Here is a 14,000-nt window from a genome sequence, read left to right on the forward strand (position 1 = left end):
AATTGACACAACACTGTAGACTGATTATACTTCAATAAAAATATACATAAAAAAAGAAAGTTAAATGACCTAGGTTAATTGCTAAAATATGCAAAAAAAAAAAAAAAAAGGCAAATGGGGCCCCTACAATCCCTAAACACAAAGCATTCTTTGATGCCCACTAATACATAAGAAAACAAACTTGCTTCCAGACAAGAAAGAAACACAACGGGTAAGTGTCAATCTTTACCAATTTATTTTATACAAAACAGTAGCAATGTAGAATATGGGAATTATCTTCCGCTGCCGCACACACAAGTTGTGAACATTCCAGGCCGATGTGTACAGTGTGGAGGGGAAGGCTAAAGCGATGGCATCAACCATGCTACTGAACATGGGAATTTATTTAAAAAGATTAAAAATTAGATAGCAATGTCTTCTTAATATTGCTCTCATCATTGAAGATGGAAGAAAAATAAAAAGTGACCTTTTTTAAGATTAAAAAAAAAAGGAAAGGGAGAAACCAAGAGGCTGCTACAACACTGCCATACAGTCAAACCATCATACTTCAATATTTGCATACCTGATAGCAGCATTATTTTTACTGAACCGTGTGCAACTACATTTAGAAACACATCAAAGCAAAATATCATGGCAGTCATCAGTAAGATCCAAAAGGAAGAAAACAAACAAAAATAACTCTAGGATGAACACGCTATAAGTAGATAAACATTACGGAGAATGAATCAATATCTACATTCTTGGACTGTTCCATTCTGCCCCAGTAAGTGTCAACTCAAATTGTCAGCTGTGCATTTTTGGAGGATTTGAGTTTTTCCAGTTCTTATTATACTGCATGCTTGGAACAAAGAGGGTCATAATAAATCCTTCTACACAATGAACTTTAAGCAGACAGCTGAAAATAAATTTACTACTTGTAAACACACACAAAAAGAAAAATACAAGATTTTTTATCTTTAAACGATCAGTGCTTCCAAAAGCGCATTATCTTCTATAACGACCTCTCTCCCCTCGGTCTCTGTCCCGATCACATAATCGCTCTCTTTCTCTTTCTCTATCACGTCCTCTATCTCGCTCTCTGTCTCTTCTGTTATCTCTAGGACGGTCACGTTCTCGCTCCCGATCTCTTTCACGGGGTCTACTTCTCCGACCACTGACAACAGCTTGTGTTCGACGAAGGAAATCATCCACCCTCATATCATAATCATGCTAAAAAAGGTAAGAAATGGGTATGGTATGTCAAAATCAAATGGAATTTATGAGTCCCTTTATTATAATTGTCTGGTAGAGAGAAAGAATCTAGAGAAATATACTTATGCATTAATTCACAGAATGTAATTCTGACGCTGTTTAGAAAAAGGATTTTGATGTCTTACTCATTAGACACCTACAGCAGAGGATTATTCAAATCTCGTTAAAAATTACTTCATGTAGTTAGTTTTCTATTTAATTTCTCCATCCAATCCCTTTAATAAGATTTAGGCCAAAATAATCACCTAGTGGGGACCATCAACCACATGATCAAGACATGAATACATGTTGCCAATTCCATTAAATGTCATCAATGTTTTTCTGCAACATGGTGAACCCTGTTTTTCCTCCTTTGATTCTACAAACTAAAACTAAGCCAACTCTGCCCTCTTAAGGTGAAATTAGGAATTTTTCCATTCTGGATTTTCTCTCAAACTAAATCACTGTTAATAACAAACAGTTCAGGCATTTCATAGAATTTTGAGAAAATACGTACTGCAGTAAGATTGTGGAGTCTACTCCACACAGAGCTAATAATCCACAAAAGGTAGAGGAGGACAGCGAAGGGTAAGGTTAAGCAACTGAGGTGCAAAGTTGCCATGCGGCTACTTCTAAGTCTGATACCTCCTCTGGGCTTTCTATTCTTAGTTCGCAGCTCAACTCTACTTACTGAACTTGGTCTCTTCAAAAGTCAGCTGGAATATACAGGATATAAGGTTCAACAATTCCACATTACCTTTCATATATAATAAATAAGTAAATATTACGTGAGCATGGAACATAAATACTAACCAAAAAGCAAGCACATAAATGTGCACGAAACAGAACTTGTTAAAAAAGACGAGTATATTTTGTAAAAGAATCTCAGGAAAACTTCCTATTGTGAAAATAATATGATCATTCACAAAAGGGATTTTTTTTTTAAACACAACCCAGTAATCTAGTTAACTAAGATTTCATCATACACAGGCTGTATATTTCTTTTTCTGTGACTGAAAAAAAAAAAAAAACCCACTAAAGTCTATTAGTCATTAATATTCACAGACTGTTTTACTGAATATTGAAAGTTCTAGTATGACTTTATTTTGAAGGATTAATATCTGTATAAGGATAACGAAATAAATGACAGACCAAAGTATCTCAATGACAGGCTAGGAAACTACTGCTCTGACGGGCCCTCTCAAATATGCAAGCCCTTCACCATCTGGGAAGATAAAAGGAGTTTATGTGGCCCAGCACAGAGTCAGAGAGTGTGTGTGCGCGTGTGCGTGCATAACATTTAAGAAACAAACTCGACCCAACTACTATGTTGAAGACCCAGAAATCTCAAACTGGAGACTGTCTTTCATTCATCCTATTTTGAAGTTACTGAAAAAAAGCTTTCATATCAACTATTGGAACCAAAATTTATTAAGAGACAATTACTTTTCTGCTGCATTGCTTCTTATCTGTTTGTCATTTGCTGTATCATCATAAGAATCAAGACAGAGAGGTGAAATAATTCATTTGATTACTAGCTTTAACAAAATATGGTAGAACCAGAAATAAATGACTAAATGAGATTAGAGTTTATCTATTAACTAAATATATACCATCTATCGTACAAAAATTGAGTCAGCCAGAATATATAGAGCTTAGAAATACCTATCTGTAATATTAATTACAGAGTTGTATTTAAAGATCCAAGCACAAAAAGAAAACATCCTAGTTTATGGTATCTTTAGGACACCACCTAGTTTGCTATATCACTAGGACATTACCTGAAAGTTGTATGTAGGAGTTGCCTCAACCTAAGTAGTTCATGCTTGATCAGTGAAAGAAATATAGTCTAGTTAAATGGGATTAGTCACTTTTAGTAAAAACAAACCGTGAACTGCTTCAAAGTCTGCAGTAAGCAGTAAGAACATGAAACATTCCACCACTCAACGTGCCCTGGTATACCCCACATTTAAATTTTCTACAGAATTATAAGTAGATCCCTCACATCTCTGCCTTCTTATGCACTTACTACTCGTTTATCTCTGTATCTGGCTTCATGTGGTACTGGGTGATGTCCTGAGTAAGGGGGATGAGCTTGAGGAGGTGGAGCATGGTGCTGATAGTAAGGATGGTGTGGAGGTTGTTCCATCCCAGGATAAGGAGTCTAAAAAAAGAAAACTTCCATGAGCATCTACCAAACACCCTTGTAAACAAACCATTTTTAGAATTCCCCTATCCAAACCACCCATCCCAAACAATTTAATCTGTACTAGCCTTCCACTTTGATGGTATTAGGATTGTTCACAATATTGTATTTGCTTATTGAAAACACATGTGCAATAAACTATCCAATTGGATACATATCTTGTAAGATTTAACATGCTTATACTTTTTAACATATTATTTAAATTCTAATAGACATAGCAAGCCGTTACTACACATTGATTACTATGAACCAGGCACTATCCTAAGCACTTCACACATCTCATTTAATTCTCACAGCAACCCTACCAGATAGGTACTATTACATAATCATAGTTTACAAAAGGGGAAACTGAGGCACCAAAATGGTCAAGTAATTTGCTTAAGATCACATTGCTATTAAAGGAGTGGAAGTTAGACACAGCATTAAGCACTCTGGCTCTGGAATCAGTCATCCTAACCATTGTGCACAAATCTATTTAAAAAAAAAAAATCCAGGAGCTAATAAACTTTTAAATGCCATTATAAAATGAGTAAGAACAAATCAAAGGTGCTTCTCCCCCTAGTTAGCGTCAACATAATAAATACTTTGATTATTTTAATTTCATAGAATCTAAAGGAAAGAAATTAATAATTCACCTATCTGTATACAATACCTTAAGTGAAACAAAAGTCAGATGTAAAGGTCACATTAAAGGCAGCACTTAAAATAAAAAAAAGTTTAAAAAGAAAGAAACAGTAAGAACTACTTCCAAGTTTTTTTATTTCTGAGGAATTGATGCTTCAGCTATCCTCAGTATCTCAAAATATACTCTAAAAAGCATATCCAGTTTTCTTAAATAAAGGAAAAAAAGTTTAGAAACAAGGTTTAATTAACCTTATCTTAAACAGAAAATTTACTGAATATTAGAGTCAGGCACTAGGCTATAAATTTTACATGTATTTTGCAAATTAAGCTTCCTATGAGGCTGACATTATTCCATTAAATTTTAAGACATACAAGGATAGGCATAACGTCCAATTTATTCACCAATGCATACCCAGAGAAAGCACAGTGCCTTGCAAAGAGTGGATACTAAACATTAAGTTTGATGAGCCAAAGAATAAATAGATGCTCACTGAGTTTTACAGGTAAGGAAAACTAAGGGAAAAAAAAAAGTATTATGAAACTTGTCCAGGTCAGATTTGTGAAGAGAAGGTGTTTGAACCTAAAGTTTGCACTACCTACCACTACAATAATAAATCATAAGACTTGTCAGTTAAGCCTGTACTATTAATACAAATCAAATCATTCATGAGTCTTGAGTTTTAAAAACAGCATGCAGTTATTTGTCCTCAAAGATACGTATTGTAAGTCTCTTAATGGGTAACTGTAATAATCAAACTGCAAACGAAGTAAAATAACTTGCAAAAATAGAATACAAACCATTCCTTGCCAAGGTGGTGGTGGTCCCATGTTATGAAATTCCCTCACATAATCATTGTAGGACTAAAATGAAAGATGATAATGTCAATAAGTAAATAAAAAACCCAGAACTACAAAATAAATCAGATCCTGATTTTACATACATTAAATATAAAAAATGAAATGCTTACCCCATTTAAAAACACATCTCGGCGAACTCCTGAAAATCGTCTGTTGGGAATAAGATTTGTGAAACTAAATTCAGGTAATTCATAAACTAGTTCCAAGAATGTAATTCAAAACTAAGCAAGAGTGAACCCAACTTACCTGTCTACTTCCTGGTATCGTGGATCCTTTAAATACCCTGTTCAAACATCAAGCATTTTAGTATATCAAATTTATACTTTTTATTATGGCATTATAATTAAACCTTCCTTACCACTCATTTCAATTCCTCCCATGAAATAAAGTGATGCTATTAAATGATGCTATTACATATCATTCCATTTTCAGATTTTCTTCTCAGATTACATGATAATTTAGGAAGTAACTAAGTAACTTACTGATATCACAGAATTATAAACTGCTAGAGAGGTTTTCATATGGATCTTCTAAATCCACACCCCAATTCTTGCTAGACAGAAATTTCTTCATGCTGCACCATAATAAAGGTAAGGGAAGAGGAATTATCTTGAGGACACTGTAATAGGACTTTCTTAAAACAAATGTTTACCTTCCACCTTGAGTATACAGAAGCCTTTCTGAATCAATCATAGATAGTTTTAAAAAATGCAAACTTAAGGGAAGAAAAGCAAAATTACAAAAGTTGCAAAAATGAAGATATATACACTTTAAATGAAAGAACCATGGTGATAAGAGAAATATTCGCCCCCTCCCATATCTCCTTCTAATAAGGACTCAGCAAATTAAAATGTAAAAAAATCTGAGTGGCCAAGTTATGGGAGTAAAATTAATTTTACTCTCTGGAATATTCCATTTTAGAGAAGAATGAGGCTTATCAAGCCACTTGTGATGGAATAGTGCTGTAGTGCTCACGAACGCCAATTTCCAAACTGCTGAATTTTTATAATTGGATCACTGACAATTTTAAATAATACAGTTTGCCTTTTATGATTCTAGTAAGGGAAAGACTGAGAAGCTGCTTTTAGATTACAAACCAAGTACTTCCTACTCCTCTCTATAAACATGGAAGTCAGATACTTGTATTTAAAAAAAAAATTTCAGTTTCTAATTAAAGCTATATACCACATGAAATACTAAGTACCAGAGAATAAAAAGCCTAACAGTGTTAAGATCATTGCTTTCCCTAACTACATTTAATCTTAAAATACATACGCAGTTTCCATTTGTGCAATAATTATAAACTGGCAATTTCAGGTAATTAACAGACTATGATAATGAGTCACACTGGAATAGATTAAACAAATTTAAAGTAGAGGAAGAATTATTAAGAACTATTAATAAATTCCTAAGGTTTAAGTAGTCACATCCTAAGTTTTCTCACTTTTAAAAACTATAGGCCCATGACAGAAGTTTTTGTGTTGTTGTTGCTGTTATTGTTTTTAATAATTTCAAGTCATCAGGATTATAAAATATTAACCTGGTCTCTGATGAAACTCAGGGGCATAGTCAATCCTTGGTTTCTTTCTGCTGTTATGAATATCATAATCTTCTGGTCGACGCCTACACAAATTAGACACATTAGAAATTAAACCAAAAACTGCTGGGAGAACAAACAGCAAGCAAGAGTTTCTGACAAAAATAAGTACAAAGAATAGCTTATTACTTCCTTTAAAATAACACCCTAATTTCTGGTGAGCAAATATCTTAAAATTTCTAAATTTTAATTCCTCAAATTAATTACTATATACCAATCCTTAGATGTATTGCTGGAAACAAGATATTCTCTGTAATCCTCATGCTGTGATGAGACGCTTGCAAAGAGTAATCTGCTCAAAATATGTAAATCATATTTTAGTAATCAAAACAAAAGTAAATGAGCTGCCCTCAAACTAATGTTAATATCCAGTTTAGCAATCAAAACACTTTCTCAGAGTCTCCATTCAAGTAAAAAGAGAGGGAGAAAAACTCTCTCATCATTACACAATAACTAACTACAAAATCTATATATTTAAACTTATTAGTGTCATGTTAGGCTAAGTCTGAAGAATTAGGACTTCTTTAATATTTTTCTTCTACTTTGCACAAAATTATACTTTTCACATGATCATACAGAAAATTTGACACTTATTAAAAGTGACTTTACAGGTAAGTTTTGAAAATCTTAATACTTCAAAAAACTAATTTCTAAAGTTAATAACATTTAAGAATTAAGGGAATTTTATTTCCAGAGACAATGCCTTAAAAAATAATACTGGCAAGTAATGGGCCAGAGTTTAACAGAGTTTATACAACAAGTTCAAACTTTACTCTCTGCAGAGGGCTGCTCTTCACTATCTGCCATAAATCTTAATGGTTAACGTAAATACATCATTAAATACACCTCATTTTACTTAGCTTTTAATAAAGAGCTACACAAAAGAAACAAAAATCCAAGTTTTTAAGGTAATAAATATCTTTCTACCCTTAATATCAAAAACTCTGTAATAACCTGACATCACTAGTTTTCCAGTTATTTCTCTGAGTATCAACTGCTTTCATTAACTTTTGCAACACAAATTCAAACTGCTAAGTTGCAATAAACCCAAGCCCCCCAACAGAATAAAAACAGTTGCATCTACAATAAATAAGACTAAGAAAATAAAAACTGGTTTAAAAAATAAACATACCGCTTTCTTGTAGTTTGGGAAGTGCATTTACGACCGGAATAAAACATGATAGTAACAGTTCATAAAGTAGTCCAACTACTGACTTTAAGCTGTAAGCCACATACAAATATGGAGGCCCTGGCAGGCTTGAGAGAAGGTGTAGTGGTGTAATAAGTATGGTTTACAGTCCATTGCAAAACTGAGGTAAACTTCACTTGTATGTACTGTATTGCACTGGAACTCTCTTAGCTTAAAACTTCAAGAGACATCTTGGTGTTCAGTCCTTCTAGGCCAAAAATAAGGGGGCTCTGCCAGGTTCCTCCTACCTAATTGACAGTGTCCTTCTTAAGCTCAAAGAAATAGGGACGCTTGTTGGATTATCTGTACCTACCACAGGATGTTTCCATCAAAAGGAAACTTAACCAAAGGTTTCATCCCATCATCAACCATACATCCAACAGTCTTTAGCAGAGTATTTTAGATTTAGCTGTATGCAAATCTATACAGGGGAAGGTGTTGGGTAGAAGGGCTTAAATCAGTCCTTTGCAAAAACTTCTCCAATTCTGTAACAAGTTAAACCCCCTTTTCCTGGAAAATGCTGTTTAGTTCATAAAGTAGTGATCAATAACCATGGCGATCCTCTAAAAACACTTTTAAGTCCACAGGTACTGCCAGCATCTGGAAAAGTTGTAAACAGACACAGCAACAGCCCTTCTTTTTGGTTTGTTGCCGGGTCTCCCAGGGCCACTTGATCCCCTTTGGAAAGAACCTATGGTTTTCAGAAGCTCAGCAAGATGTGTGAATTCACTGGGTACATGTTAGACAATATTTGACAATGGGGTTAACACATCACGGTGGTAAAATCTGAAATAGTCCCAATAATGCTCCTCTTGAACATCAAAATAATTTAAAATATTTTATCCTCTAAACGAGGCGGCATCTTCTGAAAAAATATTAGTGATCCTTTATAAAAGTCCCATATCTGATAAGGTTATCCAGAGACACACCTGAAAGAAAAGGCTTTTTACAAAATATTAACAATTTTTGCAAATAAAGACTTTCTCCTCTTCCTCCTTCCTAGCCTGTTCTTAGCAAAAAAGGCCTACCTCATTTCAGTGGTATACATCGTATAATGAGATTATCATCTAAACTGGTTATCACGCTTTAGCAAATAATTTTTTCTGCATTAGGAAAGATCCCCATTTTCCTCTTGAAAAATGACTGAGACCAAGGTGAGACCATGTGAAATCCTCAATGAAGCCACAAACTAGTCCATGCAGCTTGATTTGAGGATTTTCTCTTTCTTCTTTACCGCAGGACAAACTTTTGACGAATCAAATTCCTCCATCATGTTATTCTGACACATGTGCCTATTATCAGTCCAAAGAACGTTTCTAACCTTCCCACATCCCGGACTGGTTCTCGACGGGATGGACGTCCTCTTGATCGGGGCTGAGAATGCATTCTTCTCTTGTGACGCATTTTATGAATGACCTGATACAAGTCAATACTTTCATCAGGGGGAAATAGAAGACAAAGCTGGGTTCCACATTCAAGTTCAATTTCCTAAAATAGGAAAGTAGTAATTTACAAGATGAAAAAAAGAGGAGACACTTTCAATAGACTTGCTGTATTTTCCTCATGTACAAGAAAAACAGACTGACTTGAAGGCTTCCTTCCTGAGGTTGATGATTGTATGAGATTCCGATAAACTTCCGTGAAAGGTTTTAAAAAGCCTTTCAAAAGTGTTTCATGTATTTATATAAAGGTAAAAAACTAAAAGTGTAAAATCTCCAAAGTTAACTATACAAAAAACTCTGTGACAATGACCCTCTGCAACAAAGGAGTATTTCTTTGTGCAGAATACTTAAGAATCAGGACAAAGTCATCCATCTTAACAGTGGGGGAAAAACATTTACGTTGGTGTGTGTCAACAACTTTCGTAATTACGAAGAGCTAAATGCACTGAAATACATTAACTACAAAGGCAGACTAACCTATGGGCTTTTTAAAATTAAGTTTTATTTTCAATTACCAACATTTCATTTATAAGCAATGAAAACCTGGTTCAAAAATATATGTAGAAACATAAGGGTCACAGGTCTGGATTTATTTTAATTTCATTTGTAGACTCGAAAATCTGAGTACATATACTTATCATCTTTTCATAAAGCTTCCTTCTATTCAGAAAACTTCAGCAAAGATGTTAAATGGCATTTCTGAAATGTATTATACAAAATGCAGAACCTATTAAAACCGTAATAAATATAATGAAAAACCATTTGAAATAATGTCAATTTTCTTCAAAAAAAATTTCCTTCAATTGTATTAATTAAAGTATCACATAAAGCTACCTATCTTTCAATATTAATGGAAGTTTTATTAATCAGTCATAATCACAGTGATCACAAACTCCAAATAAGAGTATCTTCCCTTAATCTTTCCCAAGTTCTTTCAAAAATGGTTTTTAAATGTCCCTCAATAAAGATCTCTAAAAGGGTTGATTAAATATGTGTTTTTTTAAAAGAATCAACTAAAACAACAAACCTGTCCATCGCGTCCAATCTTTACTGGCTTATGTTCATTCCAAGGGTTAGTGAGATGAGCCGACTTAGTGAAGGGTAGTTCACGCCTAAAAATACAGTGTTATCAATTATATTCTTTTGCAGAATCCTTTAAAGGCCTTACAGTACTTTCACAGTGAATTCCTATGTTAATCACAATTTAAATGTGACTAAAATTTAAGACTGGTAGAACTTATTTCCCAGAAAGGGAACCACCTTCAGAGATGCATTCTTTCCACATTCTCTCCAGTGTTTAAAAAAAACAAATGGAACAAAACAGATCTAAATATGCTTAAGAACATGAGCTTGGAAACCAAGACAGTTTGGGGTTTAAATCCCAACTCTCTTTCAACTTCTCCGAACCTGAGTTTCTTCATCTTATAAACCAGGATATCACTATTGTCTTCATACTTGTTTTTAGTAGTTTGAAATGAAATATCAAATGTTTAGCATATTTCTTGCTTCTCTGTACTAAAAGAAACTGTATTTTTTTAATAACTGATCAACAAAGAGATAACCCTTAAACCAGGCAGTTAACACCAAATGAAAATAAGTGTTCCCTATTCTTAGTTCAGGACTGCTTTCCCAGATTCAAGCATCCTCCCCTTTTGATAACACAATACTCCCCACCACACATGGAATGGCTCTTGACAATACAAATGTTTATAGTTATAAATACATATATTTGCATGTATTAATTATGTCCTCCACTTATACTATAGCACTATACCTATTTACCTTAAAAAAAAAAAACAACAAAAAACAAAAAAACCCTAGCTCTAAGCTCTCTGAGCAATAGGGGAAAATGGTCTCTCCAAGTTAAAAAAAGTATCCTGTATTTTTATAGTTCTTTATCAACCTAGCATAATACTGAACACAAATATGACATTGTAATAAGTACTTGTTAGTTGTCAAAAAACAATCAGAAATTAACAACGTTCAGTAAGATATCATCTAATTGTGCATAAAACAAGCATTGTCAAATTAAGTAAATGCTTTAAAGAACTATTTATTATAACTATAATACAAATGAAATTTTTCAAAGGACATACAAAGATGAATAAGATAAAGAAAAGCCTGCATTCCTAACTTTTCTTCCACAGCTTTTATCAAAGAATAAACAAGCACACACAACTATTTTGTAAATGAATGAGTAGCATAGAGTATAGAATTTTGTTTTTAATGTGGATGTTCATATTTATTTTGGAAAGAAAAAAAACCCAGAAATTGCATCCTGGAAAAGGTGGCATATGGGATAAATCTGAAAGAAAAAGAGATTCAGGAAAAGCCATATGTAGGGAGGTTAAGGCAGGGTTACATTTGAAGCAATGAAAAGGACTTGAGCAAAGACGTAACAGAGAAGACAAAATACAAGCAGGTAACCTGGTCCAGTCAACAAATGCTATATAACCATTTATTCTAACCTTACATGAATTTTCTTCAAGATGAGTATTACATGCTCAAATTTTATACCACTGTTTTAAACCTCAGAAACATTTTGACATTTATAGGAAAAGAGAAGTACATCTAAAATTAATGTTAACAAGGGGGCATGATCTGTAGTGGTGATGTGAAGGTATGGAAGAAGTGGGCCGTGAGTGATGGAAATGCCCACTAGGTACTACTACAAGGCTTGGATTCTTCATCTAACACATATCTTACCTCACACATCAAGAGTAGTTCAAGAATATATATACACATAGGTATGTATATATATAACAATCACTTTGCTGTACACCTGAAATTAATGCTGTAAATTGACTACATGTCAACAAAAAAATAAGAATTAAAATAAATTAAAAAAGCATATATACATACATAAAATATACATATACACACACAAACATTCCCTGCCCTGCCCCCTTTTCAGGGAGGTTGGGAGAAAGAGACTATCATTAAGCTAGAGCAAGTCCATACCAAAGCCTAGAATATCTAGAGGCAGATCTATAGTTTAAAACTTTGTATTTCGTTTAATACTTTCTTAGATTTTTCTTCTAAACTGCCAGTTAAAAAACAGTTATAGGAAAGGAATACATAATCTACAACTAACCAAAGTGCAGGAAGGTTACAAATTATTATTGCACAGAGTTATCACTGTTATTTAAATATTAGCAATAGAATACCCTAGGTCCAAAATAAAGGCATATGTCAAGCCGGCTGAGTCACCTGGGGTTAAGAGTCTTTGGTGGCACTGGTTCTAACGAGATTCTATAGATATCTGCCTACTGTTTTGACAAATTAGTTAATCCCAGCCAGAATATCACAGAGAACTATGAGGTCTTAGGCAAAACAGGGCTCAGATTAAGAATAAGAGAAATTGCACATCTGTGATTACAATTAGAGAACAGGCATCCTAACAGTTAGCTTTTGAGCAGACATGTAATGAAGAAGCCTACAGATGACTATCTTTACTGTGAGTACTTTAGATAACATGGGAGTAATTCTTTAACTTAGCAAGCTTAGTAAATGGGGCAAATTTAACAAAAGAACATGAAACTGTACAGAGGCTCTGTGTACTGGATAGTGATTTGGTCATTAAAGTCAAAATAAAAGAGAAATCCTGAAAGAAGAGAAATGGGTTATTTGGAATGGCCATGAAAAGGGTGAGTATAAAATATAGTAATAGTCAGCAGATTTAATTCTAGTCGAATGACATTTTATAGATTACAGCCTTATTTTGATCTAACTCCCAGTGACAAATAAGTCACTTTTTATGCCTCCCCTCCTATCTGCTACCACGTACCATCTGGTCTTAAACTTCAGTGTGCCTACAGGTTTCAGGTGGGTCTCAGGAGTCTGCATTTTAACAATCAGATACTACTGATGCAAGTGATCCAGGGACCACACCTAAAAACTTAAGGCTAGTTATTATTAAATCCACAAGGTGCTTAAATGAAAGTCTAATAACTATCATATCTGAAAAGAAAAAATACTAATAGCAGTATTACTGATAGCAAAGATCTTAGGGTTTATATTTATTGAAGTTTAATCCTTTTAACTCCGAGTCAAATGCAATTCTAATTCATACAGAGAACTTGAGAGTTCAAGTGATTTACCCAAGGCAATATCAAAGTAGTAAGTATCACATGCCCCCTCAGAACTCTTAAGTACTGTAAAATTACTCTTGAACAAAAATAATATTAAAGCTTTTTAAATTTAAGAATATTCTTTCCAGCTAAACCTAAAACTTACTTGAAAACAGTTTAAAAAAAAAAAGTCACTACCCAAAATCTTGAACAAGATGTTAGTAGAATGGACTATTTAGGTTTGTACCTCTTCTGTTGCTATATATATATATCTAATGAGTTAGTATAATAGCCAGTAAGTCAATGAAGAACATGAAGACAATAATCTGTGAATAAATTAAACTTATCTTCTAAAATTAAGAAACAAATTTCCTTACCAATAGTTAAAAAATGAAGGTTAATAAAACAAGTAACATTCAAAATAAAATTTGCAACCAGTGATCTAAAATTGGTAATTATTTTTCTATTACTAAGAAAACATCATCTCCAAATATTTATTAGTGACACAATGCTTCTAGTCATAAAACTATAGACTTAACCTCTATTTTGGTATTTATAGTTATCCAGCCAATCAATCAGTCAATCAGTAAAAGTGTCTATCTCTGCTAAGAAATAATTGGCACCTTGTCTTCCCTATAAACTGCCATCAGATTTTTAAATTTTATAATTTTGATTATGATCTAATTTTAATTGAATTATAACTAATTTCTAAAGAACTATAATTTTGTATTTATAAACCCTGGGTACAATGGAGTATGGGGATATCATCTATTGTCTCACCACC

General features: G+C 33.5%; 1 protein-coding gene across 4 annotated transcripts in view; it reads right to left on the bottom strand.

The window, feature by feature from the left end:
* Window positions 1-212: 212 nt before the first annotated feature.
* The window catches only part of YTHDC1 (YTH domain containing 1), a 33,490-nt gene continuing 19,702 nt past the window's right edge, over window positions 213-14,000 (bottom strand). For 2 of the 4 annotated variants that reach the window (XM_014564885.2, XM_006191371.3), the window contains 8 exons: window positions 10,174-10,258; window positions 9,026-9,192; window positions 6,459-6,541; window positions 5,165-5,201; window positions 5,029-5,092; window positions 4,859-4,921; window positions 3,260-3,394; window positions 213-1,209 (listed from right to left, as the gene is read on the bottom strand). In XM_014564885.2, the coding sequence (XP_014420371.1) occupies window positions 985-1,209; window positions 3,260-3,394; window positions 4,859-4,921; window positions 5,029-5,092; window positions 5,165-5,201; window positions 6,459-6,541; window positions 9,026-9,192; window positions 10,174-10,258 (859 nt within the window). In that variant the 3' untranslated portion in view covers window positions 213-984. The remainder of the gene's footprint in view (window positions 1,210-3,259; window positions 3,395-4,858; window positions 4,922-5,028; window positions 5,093-5,164; window positions 5,202-6,458; window positions 6,542-9,025; window positions 9,193-10,173; window positions 10,259-14,000) is intronic. The other 2 variants (XM_006191373.3, XM_006191372.2) reach the window with 1 other exon arrangement.

This window comes from Camelus ferus, chromosome 2, assembly GCF_009834535.1.
Source record: "Camelus ferus isolate YT-003-E chromosome 2, BCGSAC_Cfer_1.0, whole genome shotgun sequence".
In the NCBI taxonomy this organism is placed as follows: domain Eukaryota; kingdom Metazoa; phylum Chordata; class Mammalia; order Artiodactyla; family Camelidae; genus Camelus; species Camelus ferus.